The sequence below is a fragment of the Ammospiza caudacuta genome, chromosome 2, assembly GCF_027887145.1.
Source record: "Ammospiza caudacuta isolate bAmmCau1 chromosome 2, bAmmCau1.pri, whole genome shotgun sequence".
Taxonomy (NCBI): domain Eukaryota; kingdom Metazoa; phylum Chordata; class Aves; order Passeriformes; family Passerellidae; genus Ammospiza; species Ammospiza caudacuta.
This window is the reverse complement of record NC_080594.1, coordinates 15,584,172-15,604,270: the sequence shown is the minus strand read 5'-3', so window position 1 is coordinate 15,604,270 and position 20,099 is coordinate 15,584,172. Positions and strand designations below refer to the sequence as shown.

The window sequence follows — 20,099 nt, the reverse complement described above, 5'->3', positions numbered from 1 at the left end:
CCATCTTTTCGGGAGAAGCATGAACAAGAAGTGCAGTACCAGCTCTTCTGAGACAGGATCTGGAGCCATCAAGGCAGTGAGTCCTTCAGGCAAGTCTTCTTGCCCAACCATTCACAGTGGAAGCAATATTGATTTGATGATAAGCCAAGGAGTTTTGGGACTGGGAAGGCCACTGGGGTTTAAACCAGGCTCATAAAGAAAACAAACACAAAGGATACATTGAAGAAGACACACAAATGGAGAGATACAAATCAATTTTATTTTATAAAGACAGATGAGCTTTCCTGCAATTGCCAACAGAGTTTAAATGTGTCATTTATTATGCAATATTCTGGTCTTGCTTATTTTAAATACCTGGTCAAGCAAGGATAAACCAATGCTGTTGTGCTTGCTATAAAAATATAGTGGGATCTGATATTCCAAAACTAATATGCTCAAAAATCTTAAGGATTTCTAATGAAGGATTAGATTGAGATTGCAATGAAATGCTTTCTTAATTTGAAGACAGTTGCAGACTTTTAAGTGCCACAGCTGTGCAGGAACTGAAAGGCTCTTGAAAATTGAACATACACTGTGATCCATTATGTCACCCTCAAACCTCCTGTTTGTTTCTCTTCCACTACACTATTTCCAAAGTAATTTACAGGGGGTGAAAAAAATAAACACCAAAAGGAGAAAGCTATGACACAGCTGCAGTCTGTACAACCCCCTTCCTGACAGCCACAAGGAGCTGGTCAATGCTCCATCAGCCCTGTGATGCTGTCCCACCTCACACCACCTGCTACATGGAAAGTGGCAGAAGTGCAAGAGAAACACAGGGATAATGTAAGGCTAACTAAAGATAATCTATAGAAAGTCCATCTGAGCAGCTTTGTGCAACAGATGCAAAAATCAACTATAGTGTTTAGCACATTACCAATTACAAGGGTTAAACAGGAACAGCCACACAACATTGGAAAGGAGAACTAGACTTCATTTGGTTTGTGCAACCTGAGAAATAAACAACTAGTGGAAAAAAAAAGTCCCACTGATGCTGTACAAACCTACTTTCACATGTTGCTAAATTGCCATGTTCACCTACAAAATGCAGTGACTTCACAACTATTCTTTGGGTTGCTCTGAAAAGTCACCATCCCACACAATGTGTTGATGCTTTTCTGTTATACAGGAACACGAGTGTGTGCACAAACAGGCCTGTGCTGCCTCGAGTATGCCAGCCCCATCCCACATGGTGCAAAACTGACCTAAAGTTACTGAATTTCACCTGAAATTACACTGGTATCAGAAGATGGCACAGGGCCCAGGACAGGCTATCTTACGCTCATCACTACGAAGTGCTGTTCTTACAGGTGTTTATTTCTCCCTCTCTAGGCCAAAGGACAGCAAGAGCTTCCTACCCATTCCTTTCCAAAGCTTCTGCAGCGCTTCCTTCAGGGAAGTTTTCATGAGGTTTGAACAGAGGAGCTAATCTGGGGGAGAAGATATTCATGGATGTGTCCAACTTTGTACTGAACATGAAATCATGTTCAGTGTCTCAAAATCAAGGTTTCCAAGTGCTCCCATCTAGCACATCATCCTGGGATAGACCAAAGCTAGCAAACTGCTGCAGAGAGGCTCTATCCAACCACTCAACTGCGGACACAACCATTAAAAGCTAACTGAAGAAATGTGAATATAGTTTTAATACAATTATTAAGGCGTTACCTGGAAAAATGCATATTCTAGAACAGTGCTATTATGTATACTGGTTCTCACAAACACATCTTTTTTGACAACAGAAAGCTGAGATTATACATATCCATGTTTTTTAAAAGTTAATTTCAGCTAGCCTTACAGTGAAGTTAGGAAAAGACTAGGTTGTGGGTTCAAAAGAAAACATAAACCAGGGAGAGAAAAAAAAGCCAGACAAGATGAAGTATTTTTATTCTGCTATATACTTTTATATTTCAGAGCTCACAACTGAGCTCAGATTCTTGGGTATACAATATAGAAAGCAAGAGCAATGAAATCCAAACTGAAATACATACCAGGAATCACAAAGCAGGCTGCAAATTGCTTTCTCATTAGTGCAGCTGAACACATGTGGCAGTGGTAACCGACTCAACAGCAATCTGCACCTCCAGCAAACCACTGGAAGTCTCTCCCCTCAAAGTATAGATGGTTAAAAAAATAAAAATTCAGGTGAATAATGTTAAGTGCCTTCTTTTCACAGAGGATGGAGCAATTCCACACATTGACCTAATTCCAAAGTGCTTCATTCCCAGTCTGGGTTTTTGGAAGATGTCTGAAGTGTCTCAGGGCACACTGTCCCCACTGCACACCTTGGAGGGCAGCAGCTGAACCCCACGTTGGTACTGGGTTCATTAAGTCTCTACTAATGAGATCTGTGCCCAGCCTAAGTGGGGAATGGTCAGGCTGAGACTATTACACAGAACCTTAGAGGTGGTTTATTCCTCAAGGTTTCCACTGGTAGGAAGAGCAAGTTTGGAGGAAAAGAAGAGTGGAAAAACCCCCAAATGTCATTTCTGATTAACCAGGTGCAAGGAAACTACAAAAAAAATCACACAGGTGCTCATTCTCTGGCAAGTTCACACTGCCAAGTGAAGACTCCTCAGTGCAAACTAGAACTTCAAAGGCTACAGAGCACAGCCAAAATAAAGTTGTCCAATTGTACCAAATTCATGGTATTTCTCTAATACTGACTACACTGCTCAAGCATACACAGGAGTACATGGGAGAATGTAAAGACATCTTACCATAAAAATATATTAAATTAAAGGGTTTTTCTTCTGAAAAGATTAAAATAAATTTAACTCTAAATAATAATTAAGAACATAAACATTCATAGAGGGGGCTGATCATCACTAGAAGTTGTTTTCAGAAAAGCCTTTGTAAATGGATTCCAATGCCCTAGGAAAAAAACCCCCACAAAACCTTCAACAGATTATAAATACCAGACAGAAAAGGACTTAAAGCAGAATGAAGTTACCTGGGCTGTGAATACACCATGATCCTGTGTTATTGTGCTCAAGTCCATTTGTCTAACACCATAGGAACAACTTTAAGCTTTTTTATTTTCATAATTAATATAAAGAATAAGTGCAATTTTATTTCTATTTCAGATCACTGATTTCACCTCAATGTCTGCTATCAAATCTCCGTGCGAGCTCACTTGTCCGAACTTTTGCGAGGTCTGCGGAAGCTGGACATGTTCTCGTTCAGTGCACAGATCCTTCGAGAGAACTCCTCAAACTCCCCTAGCACTTGTTCATCACACTCAACCGCTACAGCATGTTCCACTGGGATGGAGGTAAAGTCTTCCAGCTGATCTCCTGTGCTGAACCCTGTTGCTTCCATACCCATGATCTCCTCTGCCTGCTCCACGGTGCAGCAGAGCACGGGGTTGAGCGGGGGCTGAAACTCACAGGGCTGCTTGTTGTTCATGGGGCCAGAGCACTCGCCAGGCAGAAACGCCCCATTTATTGCACTAGAACGTCCTAGGAAAGGTTCCTGCCTGTCCTGGGTATTGTTTAGGCTTCCATTTTCTCCATTTAAACTACTGCACAAGTCCTGGCCTTTTTTGGTATTTCTTTTGGAGGAGTCCATAGAGGTGTCCAAGGAAGAACATATGGGTCCAGGTTTTTTATCCAGCTCTCCCACACAGGCTGTGACAGCAACAGGCTGTGTTAAAGCAGAGTTGTAACTAGGAGGAGGAGTTTTGTACTGTAGTCTCTCGCTTCCTGTGTTGGCTCGTTTTCGGAGTCCTTTATCTGGAGAAGGAAGCCCACTGGAAAAACCAATATCCAATCTGCCGAAGCTAGAGCTCTGTCTCTTTGGAACAGGAATTGCACTGGAAGTATGGTGTCGATCGCTGTAAAAGAAGGGAAGAACAGATCACACCCATCAGGCACGCTCATGAGCAACACAGATGTTTAACCAAAGGCTGAAGCAACTGTTTTATCACAACTCCAGGCTCCATTTGGCCAACTTCTATCCCAAAGAGCTAAAACCCCAAACATGCCATATGAACCACAGAAGACAGCCCAGGGAACAGCTGTAGTGAAAAACAGGTTTTGTAGGAACACTTACACAGCTCTATGGTTTGGCAAGCCAATCACCCAAGAAACCATCACATTATGCTAATTCACACTGTTAACACCATTTTATAGGACTGAGCTGCACTTATGGAATATTACTGCTGACCATATATTTACGTATTTATGGCTTGTATTGGGTCATCATAAACTCTTCAAAAGTGAGTAATAACATCTGAATTCTCTATGAGCAAAGAATCGAACAGCAGACTTCCCTGACAGCTGCACAAAGGAGAAAAAGCACAACAACTTCACTATTTACAGAGGGTTACTCTTGCCAGATCTTCTGCTTTTCTGTGCCAGTCATTCCAAAACTCTTTGGACAATTGCCAACCTCTATTTCTTAAGGAACATGAACCAATCAAGCCTAATTTACAAGTCTAACTTACTGTAGTACAGTTCTACAAGCTACTTTCACTGTCTCAAGCTCTGTAACTTGGAAAATCCACTTTACGTCATCTCAGGTGTGTTATGAGAACTTTCCTTCATCAGCTCAATATTTATGCGACTATATCACCACCCTATATATAAATAGCATGCTATACATTAACATAAGCAGCTGGTTCATTTTCCTCCCGAATTAAAAAAAAAATTAGTAAAAAACCAGCTATTATTGATCTACTGAATATACAACTCTAAGATTCAGCCACTGTCAGGATGTCCTCCATGAATTTCATTTAAAAGAAACTCCTGCTCAAGGCCTGATACGTTTTGTCTGGCACGGGAAAATCTTGTGTCATGGTTTAACAGATTGTTTGGGGTTTTTAGGCGGGGAGGGAGTCCATGGGCTGCGAGGGTGGTTCCCTGTGGGGATCTGGCACACCCAATCAGTTGGCTAGTTTTGAAGATCAACCCCCAGTTAAACCACTTAAAAGAGCTGCATAGACCTCTGTGAAAACATATTTAAGGACAGGTAAGCCTGTGAAAGCTCTATTGCTTCTGGCCTTGGAACAGGTAACTGGGAGCTGGCCAGGCTGGGCACTGCTGCGATGTATGCCCCTTCCCAGGAAGCCTGCCAGACCCCATCCCTGTGGGGTGGCTGGGGCCCCTTCCCAGCAGTACCAAGCCACCTCCTGGAAACCCCACTGGTCCTTTTTTCTGGCAGCACTGCTGGGCCATGCCCTCAGGGCCCATCCCAATGCCAGGAGCAACCATGTGGCCGGGACCAGCACTGGGAATGGCCCCATGACCGGTGCTGGAGGGGGCCCTGAGGCTGGGAGCAGCCACATGGCTGGGACTGCTTGGCCAAAATCAGTGTGGCTGGGGCACCACTGTGCTGCAGTGGCTATCTCAGCATGGCTTGCAATGAAGTTTGTTTGCTTGGCTGCTTTTAGCCAGCCATGCAGCAGACAGAAGGACAGAAGCAGCAGCTTTTCTTTTTTTTTTTTTTTTTTTTTTTTGGTGCCTGTGATGTCATACAAAAATTTGTGCTAAAGGAAATTAAAACCATAGCATCTTGTATACCAAGCCAATTTTGGGCAACAAGCAGGAATAGGCTACGTGATAAAGAATGGAGATTCAAACACCAGGAGGACACTGTCTCATGGGATGTATATTTCGAGGATTTCTTTCCTTCTGACAAGACCCCAGCAAGAGGCACTTGATAGCCATCATTAGAAGTTTATCCCTGAAAGTTTTCACCTGGCAGGATTTCAGGAATTATCCACCGGTTCTCAGAAACGAGGTAGCAAGAAAGAAAAAACTATGATAATATGCTAAAATATGCTAAAGAAGAGCCCCCTTCCAGAGTCCAAAAGACTGTATAAAACAGATCCCTTTGAAATGACATTTTGGAGACCCACAGGGACTTTGGTGCGATAGAGGCCAAATCCAAAGTCTCCCTGACCCTGATCGCCTGTCTCAGAGTTGATTCGCTTGTGGCTTTTTCCAAGTTTATACTCTGATAATTTAATAAATTTCCTTAATTGTTAAATTGGACTATTCATTTATAACAGTGCCCCACATGAAGAGAAGACACAGGGTGGTGCCAGCAGCCAGCACAACTCGCACAGTGTCGGTGAAGACCCCGTGGCCAACAGAGAGGCACAGTGAGTGATCCCACCAATGCAGAGCCTGGATGAGATCAACCTTCCAGCACTGCAGAACTCTATACAAAACTGTTTCAGTTGATAAAGCTTGAGAACAAATGAACCTGTGAACACCAATTCTCTCCCAAATCAGGAAAAAGGATGAAGACACGTAGAGAAAACAACATGGGACACTGAGGTCAATGAAGAAGCCAAATCCCAGATGGGAGGAGACTGAGGAGATCCCTTAGTCTTGGGCTGAAATTCTCTTGTAAGATTATGGTTAAGATATAACTGATACATCAGACTTAAATTTTTTCCCTGTAACTCTTGGAATGCATTGGGGGGATGTAGCATTCTATCCACAGCCATGAGCAGAAGCACCCGTGTTGAAGTAAGCAGATGTTGAAGTAGGTTGAACAGAATAAAATGAGAGGGATGAGAAACCCTGCCCCAGGAACAGAATAAGAAAACCTCTGTTTCCTAGAGATGGCTGAAGAGAACTTTTGCTTTTATGCTATAACAGCTCATCCTTAGTACCCCATAAGTTGACATGGCCCATGAAAGCAGCTGTGGGAAAACTGCAAGGCATGGGAGAGACTTTCACACTGCAAAGAGATTTTCCTTTACTTGGGGGCTGATTCACTGTGACCTTAAAGCCAAAGACAACTGTTTCTTGTGGAGAAGTCTCCATGGCATGGCAAGAGAGACTCCTATCCCTAAGAGAACTGAAGAAGAGGTGGCACACTGACTGAAAGTCTCAGGTTTTGTCTCTTTACATTGTCAGTGGGAGAGAAAAGAAGGTGTGGGGGGGATAGGAGAAGTGTTATGAAGGTTTACTCTGGTTTCTTTTTTCTTTTTTTTTTAGATTCCTTGGTTGACATGCACTGAAATGGACTTTAAGGCTTCAAAACCAGGTTTTAAACTGCTGGAGAAATATGGGAGCAGCGTTCAGAACTCTGCCCATTGCTACCAATAAATATGAATAAGATGTGTTGAGCTTCAGTCAGGAATAAATACAGGGATAACATCCCAAATCTGAGAATGGAGGAATGAAGTCAATAGTACGGTTTGTCTGCTTATCAAATATTATCTAAGGCATCTAGATAGAAGTAAATATGTATAAAGGGTTTTGGAAATCAGCCATTGAAGAGTTCCACAGTCACTGGAGAGGAAAAATGAGGCAAGAGTGTTAATCCCCTATTTGAGAGCCAGTTATGATCACTGGGAAAGTCATCTTCCCTGGATGCCTTTTCTTGATCACAGGGGCAACCTAGGCAACAAGCTCAGGCTAAGTGAGAAGTGTCTACAAGGCAAACATGAGAAGATAAATAGCTCTCTTTTAAGCAGAATAATGGTCATAGTCTGCAGGCAAGTAAAATAAATCCATAATGACTTATGTGGATTAAATGTTTTTTCCTGTGCTATCACCTCCCTCCAGGTGAGCATGGGAAGTCATGTAGAGGTTTTAGTTCAGAAGTAATGTTTAGACAGAGGCACAGAGCTCAAAAAAACAAAAAAAATACAAGGCTGCTATTAATACCTATGAAAACAAGCAGCTGATGGAGGGTGTCTATTCCATTTGTGTTTTCCTTGAGGCAGTACTGTTACTAGAATTCACAGCATTGATATCAAGGTAAAGTCCAGAGAAAGAATCCCAGAAGGGTCTGGTTTGAAACCAACTTTCAAGACCATCTAGTTCTAATCCCCCTGCCATGGGCAGGGACACCTTCCACTAGACCAAGTTGCTCCAAGCGCCATCCAACCCAGCCTTGAACACAGGCTTCCCCACCTTCACAGGGAAGAATTGCTTCCTAATTTCTAAACTAAACCCACTCTCCATCAGTTTAAAGACATTGTCCCTTGTCCTTTGAGCTTCACAGCTCATGAAATTAATAAAAATATTGTAAATGTAATATTTTAAAATTATTTTATGTAATATTCATAAAAGTATATGAAAGAGAATAATTTTAGAAAACTTTCATCCAGTTACTCACACACTTTAATACTGTGAGGTATTGTCCCCAGTGAGAAGGGTTTGGCTTGTAGGAGCACAGCCCTTTACTCTAAGGCACAGCCTTGAGCTGAATTGCTGGTTGGGCTGATTCAGCTTCCAGAAACAATCCCTTGGTTGGTCTCCTGAGACACCAAACAGGTGTGGACATCTGTCCAAGAAGAATGGCCTGTGACTTGTGGAGATTAAAAACTGATTTGATTAACTGTCATTAGGGCCTGATGACTTTTAGTCTAGTGGATGACACTATAACTGGTTACGCATATGGGAATGTACAGTTCCTGTCAGAAAGCAGGATTTCTAAATTATAAAAAAAAAAAAAAGGCAATGAGAAGCCTCAGGTCACCAATTTCAACGTTTCAATTGTATCCAAATCTCAAAAGCCAATTCTAACAGTCTGACTTCAGCTCTAAGTTTTTCTGGCAGCAAAATGACAAAGTAGCTATTTTCTCCCAAAATACTAATTTTCACTAGTTCCAAGTAGTCACTTTGAGCATTCTTAGCCTTAAGGTGGAAGACACAGACTCCCCACTGTAAACAAGTGAGATAAAGTGACTAAAGTAAGACACAAACATTTCTGAAATTATTTTCTTAGTGAACACATTCTGATTGCAGTTTTGATAAAATGTTTCTTCGGTCAGACTCACTTGTGATTATTCAATCTGTCTGCAAGTGGCTCAGAAAAACTGTAAAGCAATATGAGGGACAAAATACCATTTACAGGCTCAAATATGTATCTTTTCCTCCACACAAAATGTTTCCTGTGAGGAACATTACTGGATCACAGCTGGACAAAATACTAAATTTTGATTGCCTGGCCAAAAGCCAAAACCCACAGCTACAGCTCTTTGCTATGAGAATTCTTTAAAAAACCCACAAAAACCTAAACACCATTTGATCTTTTTGTGTTGTAAACTATGGCCTCATGGCAGTAAGAACAGTAAATGAAGGTGTTTTAGTTGGTTTATAGCTATCTGAAATGCTTGAAGCTCCACGAGCAGTTCAGAGCCAATATCATGTCAACTGTGCTAAAAAGAAGCTTATGATAGTTTCTCACCTTCTTAGAGATTACTGGTAAAATAATGTACAATAGCAATAGGAAGGCTGCCAATATGAAGTTAAGATGAAAGTGCATCTTTTGGCAGCAAAGAAATTCGGCAACACATTTTTAAAAAATGAAATCTTCATAAATCAAGCCATCAGAGTTTTCATAACTAAGAAGTTTTGGGCTCCTCTTGATTCTAGCAGTATATTAATCAAGACACAGCCTCAAAACACAAATTTAAGCCTTGGCACCCAAGTATTTTTGAGGAAAACTTTTAAATGCACCTCAAAAGGGCATCTCCCTGCCTACAGACAAGCCACTCAAAAGGGGTATAGTGTATTTAGATAAGTCTACTGTCTACTTGCTAAGAAAAAATCTTCTTGCTAGTCTGCTCAAGTTTGCAGCATGTTCTTTGCTTTCTGTTAATCACAAATACTATCCCTCATAAGTTACAAAGCGAAAAAAAAGGAAAAAAGCTGAAGAATAGGAGAGAAAATGAGTCAGAGTCTTTTGATTTAATGCAACTATAATCTAAAGAGCCTAAACTTGGGAAAGGTAAATCTGAACGTGCAAAAATAAATACAATTATTTTAATTAAAAATGTTAAAAATGGACAGACTACACGAAAATGGGGATTTGAAGGGGACTTATGAGAAACAGGGAGAGCAACTTTTTAAAAGAGGCAGAGAGGGATAGGACAAGGGGGGACGGTTTTAAACTAAAAGAGAAGAGATTTAGATTAAAGATTAGGAAGAAATTCTTGGCTGTGAGGATGGTGAGGCTCTGGCACAGGTTGCCCACAGAAGTCTGGCTGCCCCATCCCTGGAAGTGTTGAAGGCCAGGCTGGACAGGACTTGGAGCAGTCTGGTCTAGTGCAAGGTGTCCTGCCCTTGGCTGGGGAGTGGAACAACATGCCTCTAAGGTCCTTCCCAATCCAAACCTTTCTATGATTCTGTCTCAAATGCTGGTATAAACTGCCTGCTAACAAGAAAAAGGATTTAAGACAAAATCTGCATAGGGCCTTTTGCATCCACAAAAGCTAACCTGAAAAACTGAGCTACTTTTCTGGAAGCCAGTAAAACTCCAAGACTAAAAAGCTGGAAACAGAGAGAAGTATTTCCCAAAGGAAACAGAAAAGATTTGGGGGACAAAAGTAAACACAGCAGAATATTGGTACCAGGAGAGGTATGAAGATGGAAGCAGAGCTTGCAGATCTGCAAGCTTGCTGCAATAAATCACATAAATTGGGATGTGAAAACATTTATTAATCATTTAAATGTAATGCCTGAGAAACCAAGACAACACAAATCTCACCAGGCTCAGGGAACCAGCCACTAAACCTTGATGGACAAACACTAGACTCTGCAGACCTTCCAAAGGGCCAAAGGCTAGCCCAGAGCTCAAAGCAAAAAAGGGGAACTCACAGAAGATTGAGGGAGACACTTTACAGCCAAATTTGCTCTGATGGATGTATGAAATAAGTGAGCTCTTCTACAAAAGCCATGGAGCATTTTTTGGGCTTACTTTTAATCTAAAATGGTAATGATTATGGTGGTGACAGAACTTAAATTCAGAAAAACCCAGCTACAGTGCTCAGAAAGGAAACTGAAGATCAGCAAGAGAACCAAACAAATCAGGCAGTGCAAGTGAGTATGTGGATAAGAAAACCTCTTGTCTCTCTGCTCTTATCCTGCAAACAAAGAATAACCTGGAAATATTTTACTGACTACAGCTTGTCAGAGAGTATCAGATGACTCACAGTAACCTGAAAACAAAAAATTCTTTCAAATATTCATTTTAACAGCTAGAGGCTTGTCTGCTTGTTTCAATGTTCGTAGTCAGGTATTATCCACAGGACAGTGGACATCTGTATTCTGCCCAATTATGAAAGTCTAGCCAGTTTTCCCCTCAAGACAGACTACCTGTAAAGCCTCATTTCCATTTATATTATTAGGAAGCATTAAGAAGCATTGATTGGAATCATCAGTTTAAAAAAGAAATAAGTTAAAAATTAACAACTTCTGGACATGAGAAGGAAATGAGGCATAGACACCATGGGGAGAAGGGAATGGAATACTCAAGAAGAATTATGCTTAATATTCCTACATGGAAATATTATCCAGCCAAAAAAAAAAAGTGCTTTCTTTTATTAATGATTGTGCATCACCTATAAAAAACAACAGGATTGTATGGTGGCAAAAGCTCCGAAGCATAACTAAAGTTTCCAGATCAGTTCCTCAGAGACAGCACATGCCAGAAGGGAAGAACAGGTATCCACACTGAAAATAATTCCCATTTCATATGTTCCAGTGTCAACCCACTTCTGTTTATTCAAGACTGTAGTAGACAGCCATGACCTGCACCCCTCCCACTCTACTGATGAGCAGAGAGAAGTGCTACAGATATCACAGTCTGGCCCTTCATTTTCAAATTTTCTAAGGGTATCACACATTATCTGAGGATTTTTATACTACTGTGAGGGATACCACACGAAGACTCACAGTGATATTTTCCTAATGAAGAAGGCTTTTCTTGCTACAGAAAAAACAAAAGCAGGGAGAATCTTTTCAGCTGTGTCTGAAATTACTTACAGAATAAAACTGCACAAGGGGCTGAGCTTCCTTTTCTCAGGACCTATTTACTTCCTCTGTTAGCTGAGCTGAATTTCCATCAGGCAACACTTTTTACAGTATTGCTGAAAGAGGAAACTTTTCCTACTCCTATATTTGTTTTCCCTTGCCAAGACTCCAAACAGCAACCTGGAGGTGAGGGTGTTCAGCCTGGGAGAAGAGAAGGCTCCAGATACTTTAAAGCTCCTGCCAGTGGCTGAAGAGGCTCCATGGGAGCTGGAGAGGGACTTTGGACAAGAGCCTAGAATGACAGGACAAGAGGGAATGGCCTTCCACTGCCAGAGGGAAGGGTTAGATGTAATATTGGGAAAAAAATTTTCTCTGTGAGGGTGGCGAGGCCCTGGCACAGGTTGCCCAGAGAAGCTGTGGCTGCCCCATCCCTGGATATGTTCAAGGCCAGGTTGGATGGGGTTGGAGCAACTTGATCTACTGGGAGGTGTCCCTGCCCGTGGCAAGGTGTGGGAACTGGATGATCTTTAAGGTCCTTCCAGCCCAAACCATTCTATGATTCCCTGCGACCTGTTACAGTAGGATTCACACAAGTACTTTTCAACATCAAAATCAATTTTAAAAAGAGGAGAATGTAGGGAGAAGAAACTGCTTTGCTCATGAGAGTTAAGAAGGCAGGAAAACAATACCATTCTATGATTCTATGATTAGATGAGAATGCAGGACAAAACAATTGCTTAAATCAAGAGACTGCATGAGTGCACGCAATTCAAAGAGCATAAATTAAAACCATGTGAATACAAACCATCACTTGTTGAAATCCATTGGGTAGTAAACTGTTCTTCACATTTAATGAAGTTCACCTCAGTTTAAGGAAAACTGGTTAAGCCTCCTGCTCAAACAACTGCTGCAAGATAAACCTAAACTAACTTAAGCCTTAGAACACAGAAACCTGTCTGATTTGATTTTCTGCAGACAGTGGAAGAAGATGAGTCTTAATCCTCCAGAGTGAATCAGAACAGAAGTACATGGGATTTCTGTGGGAGATACTATAACCTTCAGTTATTTATTAATGTAGCTTCTCATTTAGCAACAACAGTGAACATGCAACAGCTATTTTCATTAGCAGCAATTATATTACAGAGAGGTTGTGCTGCTTATCTTTTAGATTCCTGTGCAGCTCACTTGAATTACAGTCAGGGACTGCCCAGGCTACGACTTGTTTACTTGATCAGTTTGGTACAGAAGGTGCACCTGCTACCAAACATTAAATAGTCTTATGACAACAATTAATTCACCTCCCTCTGGTGAAGAACATTGTTTTTTCAAACAGGATTCCCTTGCTACATCAACCTCTGAGAAGGGTTGTGGGCCCATCATATGGAAGAACTTGTAAGAGCGTTAAGAAAACAGTAGAAAATTGTGGACAGTTACAGAGTCTGTATTTTGGGAAGGTCATAATCTCACCTAGAATTCTCAACTTGTGAAGAGGAGCTGTTTGTTTGAGACAAATCCTTACCTTCAATTTTTTTGTAGTACCCACCTCTTTCTTATAAAGTACAAAAAATACTTACCACCTAACCATCAGTCCAAGCTCCATGAAGTTTTTCAGGTTAGGAAGAGTTTGCCTTAGATCTGGAGTACTCAGCCCATGCTGGTATCTAAGCTACAAAACCAGAAAAAACAATTCCTAAAATTAGCACAGCTTTCCAAATGCCAAAGAATACAACATCATGGTCAGTTAAGTCACTAGGTTTTTAGAAAGTTTAGGATGATTATCCAGCAGTTCCAAGATATTTATTTCCCTTAAGAAAATGGTCTATTTACTACATGTATTAGGAAACCCATCCAAGAACAGGGACAAACTAATCAGTCAACCTCACTCTTAAATCTCCTTACACTTTCTCCATTTAGTATCTGCAACAGGAGAGCAGGTTTACAGCTCAATAAAAACACAACCATTATGGGAAGACACCAAATTTCATCACAATGTTCTTTATTCATGAATTCCAAATATTAATTTGTGTGTACCTGTCCGTCTGAGTGTATCAGTGTATACTGGAATCAGTAATGGAATTATTACAGTAACATCAATGAGTAAAAATACATATTGTGACACAGCTGATCAATATCTGTGATCTTTACACAGTTCACATCAGCATTTAAACACCTGTTATCAGTATCATAATTAAATCCAGCACCCAAATCACTTCACTAAGATGCTACTTAGCAAAGGGAAAGGCTTTAAAAACTGACATACTTTAACCTGAATATTGACTCCTACAAGTTGTTCTTAGGTCGTCCACATGACATAACTGTCACTGGTGAGAATTTTAAACTCTGTGTTTAACAAATTAAAAATACCTCTGAAGAAAACAACACATGGAAGGGAAAAAGTCTTGTCTTTCAAGTTTGAATCTCAAAATTTCAGGGAAATTTTGCAGACAAATGTATCCCTTGTGTAGTTAAAATATGAAAAAAGACCAAACACCCTACATTCCAGTAACTCTAAGGCTGCTAGAATGATGCACTACCAATTTAATAAGCAGTTCTCAGCATACATTAACACACTATAGAAGTCTCTGCTGGACTCCAACACAGGCACACACAGGAGCTGCACAAATTTAGTGCTGATAGAGCTACTTGCTGAAACATGAACAGTCTCATTCAAAGTTAAATTTCTTTTGTTTAGAATCAAACACCTGTTTCCACAATTCCTGACAGCAAGATGCAGGAAAGTATCATAGGTTTCAAAAATTTTTGACTTCTCCCAAACAATCAGTTTTGCAGAGAAAAAGACTCTTGAAATTGGGAATCATTTTTGTGCTTGTCTGAGTTTCAGAAAGAATAATTACTTTGGAAGAAAATCACCCTCAATACTGTATTGTACAACAGCTGGCCATTTATTACAGTTTATTATTTCCATATGGACAAAGCCAAATCATATGGTGGGCTTGGGCTCATATTTTCTGCTACAATGACAGAACCTGGATTAAGACAACCATACAATATAAATTACAAAACCATCACCACATTCTCCTGATGGGATTATAGTGGAATTCGTTAACTGGAGAATTAGCTTGGAGCAAAAGAAATAAAGAAGAAAAAACCCACCAACTCAAAAACTTTACATTTGTTTCTCCTCCAACAACGAAAAGTTCATGGAATACCCCTTTTTATAGTCATTCTTCCATTTTAAGGTTTCAGAGCACAAAAATAAGGTGGATTAAGGGATCTCTTCAACAGCCAAGATTAGAAGAATTCATGGGAGACTCCAGTATCCAAATATGAGCAAAACCACTGCTTCTACTAAAATTTTCATATTTCCAAAGTAGAGATGTATATTAAGTAAAGTTAGGATGCAAGTTTCATGAAACCCCTAGAAAAAGTTATTATTTGGCTTCATAAACTGCATACTATTTGGCTTTGTAATTGATTAAAAGCAAAGCAATACTGCCTTGTGTCTGCATTAATACAAGCTGCTGCTGATGTATTTACAAATGCAGAAATCACTGAAAAACTTATCTGCCTTCTAGGAACAGAAAAAAACATTCAAAAACCAGCTGATGAATTGGGTTTTAGTCTGGATTCAAAATTATCACCACATGAATGTAGCAAAGGTTAACTCCTGCTTGGCACAATTCTGTAGTGGTCTCACATATCCTAACAAAGAAATCTCTGCTTTGCTGCATTATGCAGGCCACTACAGGTACAACAACAAACAAATGCAAACGAGGAGGTGGAAGGAGCTTAAAAACAACTTCTTTTACTTAAAAGATCAGAATTCCTCTTCCTCCTCTCCTTAACCTCTGACAATGTAAAATAACAAATATTAGTAAGGACTGTCTTTTTCCCCAATCCATAAGGCATTTCTTATACACCTTCCCTTAAGTTTAATTTTTTAAACATCCAACACCACACATGCAGGGCTAGTTAACCACCTCATCCAACAAACAGTAAGGCACTGAACAACATTCATAAGGACTGAATCCAGAGGAGGCCATGGAGATACACCAAGGGCTGCTGGAGCACCTCTGCTCTGAAGACAGGCTGGGAGAGCTGGAGAGGGACTTTGGACAAGGACCTGAAATGACAGGACAAGGGGAAATGACTTCAAACTAACAGAGGGCACGGGTTAGATGGAATACTGGGAAGAAATTCTTGGCTGTGAGGGTGGCAAGGCCCTGGCATGGGCTGCACAGAGAAGCTGGGGCTGCCTCAGGTTTGGAAGGATGGGGCTCCAAGGCCAGGCTGGATAGGGCCTGGAGCAACCTGATCTAGAGGGGATTTCCCTGCCCATGGCAGGAGGGTGGAATTGGATGATCTTTAAGGTCTGCTCTAGTCCAAACCATTCTATGAGTCCCTGTGACTTGTAGGATTCACACAAGTACTTCTTAACATCAAAATCAATTTTAAAAAGAGAAAAATGTAGGGAAAAGCTGCTTTGCTCATAAGAATTAAGAGGGCAGGAAAACAAGAGCAGACAGAGGTAACCATGTGCTGCCTTGATTCTCCTAAGAAACTGTTCAAATTTCAATTGTCACTATTAAAAGTCACCCATCTCCACACTAAGTTTCTACTGCAATAATTTTCAAAATAATTTTCAAAAGCAGCATTTTATTCAAGATTTTAGAGATCTGATTCAGGATATTACAGACCCAGCCATCCAAAAAAATGTGCCTATTCTAATTGGAGTGAAGAGATGTCCCAGATTTGTGTTCACATAGAACACCATGTATTCTCCACAGAACTTTGAGTAAATCATTAATGATGTTCTAGTGATAAAATATTAATTCTGATTTCTACACCAATATTTAGCTCCTATGCACAGCTTTGTTTTCCCAAGTGCTGCTCTCATGTTTGTTACTAACAACAATTACTCCACAGAAACAAGGTATAGGAGACAAGATCCATCATATTTTATGAACAGTTCAAGGCAGAAGAATTTAAAGAATTATCTGTACAAGAAATCTCAAGAAATAGGATAATACATTTACTTTAAGGCCAACTTCTCTACAGAAAACCAGCTAATCATAGCAGTGGGTATTTTCTATTATACCTATATATTCCAACATCACAGAAAACCATAAATGGTAAAATAAGCTGCATTTAAAACAGTGGTTCTCAGAGCAAAAGGTAGATTTATTCTTTAAAAACCTGTATCAGCTTTCTAAGATAGTGTTTAAAGACTAAGTTTCCTTTAAAAACTAATACCAACAAAACCACAGCATTAGCTGTAGGTGAGGCATGACAAACTGAAGTTAATTTGTAACAAAATAGGCACAATTATTTTACACCCTAAGATGAGAAAAAATAATATTCAGCTCCTCCAGTTTCTACCTGTATTTCCTTCTCTGCAATGGTCTGAACTTACACTGGAAGGTAAATGAGTGAACCAGCAGTGAACAGCTCCAATCTGAGCATCTCTCCTCCACTGCCAACCAAACAGCTTCCAAGGATTCAATTCATCAACTGGACTGTTAGACTTAAAAATCATGACCTAAAATCATGTTAGGCAACAGAAAAGCTTACTGACTTCCTAAAGGTAACAATTCCACAGCAAAATGTTCATTCATCAAATCTACCAGTAGAGATACATCATTTGTTAACTAACTAAAATACAAATCTGCAAAAGCTCAGTTACTTTCCTATAAAGTCTAGAAGAAGTACTAGGACTACTGAAGTTTTTCAATCAAGTAGGCTTTAAAAGAAACCATTTAGTTATCTTTCAATTACTGGGTAATTGCAGGTTACACCCAAGACTGAAATTAAGAGGTTTGCCACTCTATATGCCTGCTCTTAAGAAAAACAATGATATCCTGCATTTATGTGCAAAAAACAACTGTCCACTTCCTATCCTAACTCTTGCAGCAGTATTTCATGACTAATGGTATACAAGCATATACATGTACTTCCAGCCAGAAACCACAGAGTACCTGGGCTTAATTATCTTTTTTGGGGGGGAGTGCAGAACTGACTCCAATTCTAACCTCATCTGTTCATCATTTCTCACATTGTTTCCCCAGCCATATTCATCTTGTTTTAAGCTATGTGGAAGCTGTCTAACAGCTAGAGTATGTTATTAAAGCTCAAAATAGCAGCCCCTTTAGTACATATTGTGCATAATATTCAAGTCTATGCCAAAATCCGCTGTATTTTGGACTTCCCTTAGTCCCCACTGCAGGCAACTGGTTCTTGATGTTGTAGCAGTACCTGTACCTACACAACAGGTGGACTCAACCCACTATTACACTATGCAAAGATCTTGCAATATTAAGGCAGTCAAAATCAATTTTGAATTATATTCAGCTATATGAGGAGTTTCTCTTGATAGCATCAAGAATTTCAAAAAAACATCTGCTCCACAAATGTGAAAACCTACAGAGAAAAATAGAACCAAAACTATTGTTTCAATCAAATTTGCAGAGCTGGTCACAAGCCAAGCTTTTTCACAAGGTTTTCAGAGAATGTCAAACACTGAAATATTAAGAATGTCAAACAGAAATATTAAGTTTTAGAAGTTTTAATAAAATGACATAGTTAATTGTTTTACAAGATCCTGGGTGACTTTGTCAGAGTAGAACAGAACACTGGCAGAGATTCAGATTACTAAGCACTGCAATAAAGAAAACGGGAAGCGTTGTTATAATGCCTGTTGCTATATAAACAACTATGGGGGATCACTGAAATAAGGCCTGCTGCTATATAAACAGTTGTGTGTGTTTATATCTTTTGGGAGCAATTATAAAATTTTTTGCTTGCCTTTGTTTTATTGAATCTGGCTAGTTGTTCTAGGTCTGAATGCCTAGGTGGGTTTACTGAAAAACCCTTAAGCTACAACATTACTGAAACATGTTGTGGTATCAACAGCTCTTTAGATAATGTACCTCCAAACTAAGCACCTAAAAATCATTTTCATTTTTGATACTTCAAAAGACTATTAGTAAGCATCGATTACAGTTTGGAAGTAAACATAACAAACGGGTTTTTAAAACTTTTTTAAGATTCTTGGGGAAGTAGGAGCTGAAAAAAGAAAAATAACCGCTGTGATTATAACAAGTCTTGAAGTTCTCAATCTTGCTTACAGAAGGAGCAAACAGAGGACTGCTACAGTAGTGACAGCCCTCATCCAAGCAAGAAGTGCTCAAATATAAGAGCTATTTCAATAGATATGACTTATCTTTATATGCCTGTGTCCATCTCCCAGAGTTACACCTGAAAAGCAGATGTTTACTTTGCAACTCATTCAAGAGAATTAAACTAACAAGAAAGCAAGTTACATCCATATCCTTGAGGACCCATGTCCTTCATTAATCCATTGAGCATACTCTTTCAAATTCCACAAGCCAACCCAGCGTGCCTAAAGCCTTCACTAAAATCATCTTAAAAGACTCCCACCACAATTTTGATATAGCAATAGCAAATAAGGAACACAAGCAGCAACCAAAGCATTAAGAGGAGATAACTGCATTTTATGCTACACCGTTGAAGGGTAATTACAATCAGTAATTTTAAAAGCATGCATAGTCTGAACTAACCTGATTTGTCCCACATTTACAAGGGAGATGCTGATTTCAATAAGATAATTTCCAGGTATCACAAAATCCTAGAATGGTTTGGGTTGGAAAGGACTTTAAGGTCATCCAGCCCTAGCCCCACCACCATGGGCCTAGATACCTTCCACCAGACCAGGTTGCTCCAAGACCTGTCCAGCCTGGCCTCGAGCACTTCCAGGGGTGGGGCAGCCACAGCTTCTGTGGACAACCTGTGCCAGAGTCTCACCATTCTCACAGCCAAGAATTTCTGCCCGATATCCCATCTAAACCTGCCCTCTGGCAGTGGGAAGACATTCTTCCTTGTCCTGTCATTCCAGTCCTTCCCCTGGTCTCTTGGAGCCCCTTTAGGCACTGGAAGGGGCTTTGAGATCCCCCTGGAGCCTTCTGTTCTCCAGGCTGAATCCCCAACTCTCCAGAGCAAAGGAGCTCCAGCCCTTGGAGCATCTCTGGGGCCTGCACAGAACTCTCTCTAACAGATCCGTGTCCTTTTGATGTTGAGGGCCCCTCACTGTCTCACTCTGACCTGTAACAGTGGTAACTAACACTGGAGATGCTACACAGTCCCTGGACCAAGACAGTCACTAGTACAGTTCAGAAATGTTCATTTCTACATAAGAGAAAAATGTCCCTCAGAGAGCTCTGGCTGATTCAGCTCTCACAAACTGCATCAAATTGAGATGGAAACTTTTTGTCACCACTGGTTCCTCCTGCCCCAAGAACAGCCTGTCTCCTTTCCTCTCCTCTCAGCCTGGAGAATTTTAATTCATTTTCATCTGAAAGGCAG

At 40.3% G+C, this 20,099-nt stretch overlaps 1 protein-coding gene across 1 annotated transcript in view; it reads right to left on the bottom strand.

Moving 5' to 3' along the window:
* Window positions 1–303: 303 nt before the first annotated feature.
* Window positions 304–20,099, bottom strand: part of UVRAG (UV radiation resistance associated) — an 86,933-nt gene continuing 67,137 nt past the window's right edge. The window contains exons 14-15 of the mRNA XM_058824768.1: window positions 13,334–13,425; window positions 304–3,871 (exon numbers count right to left, since the gene is read on the bottom strand). Of these exons, the coding sequence (XP_058680751.1) occupies window positions 3,169–3,871; window positions 13,334–13,425 (795 nt within the window). The 3' untranslated portion in view covers window positions 304–3,168. The remainder of the gene's footprint in view (window positions 3,872–13,333; window positions 13,426–20,099) is intronic.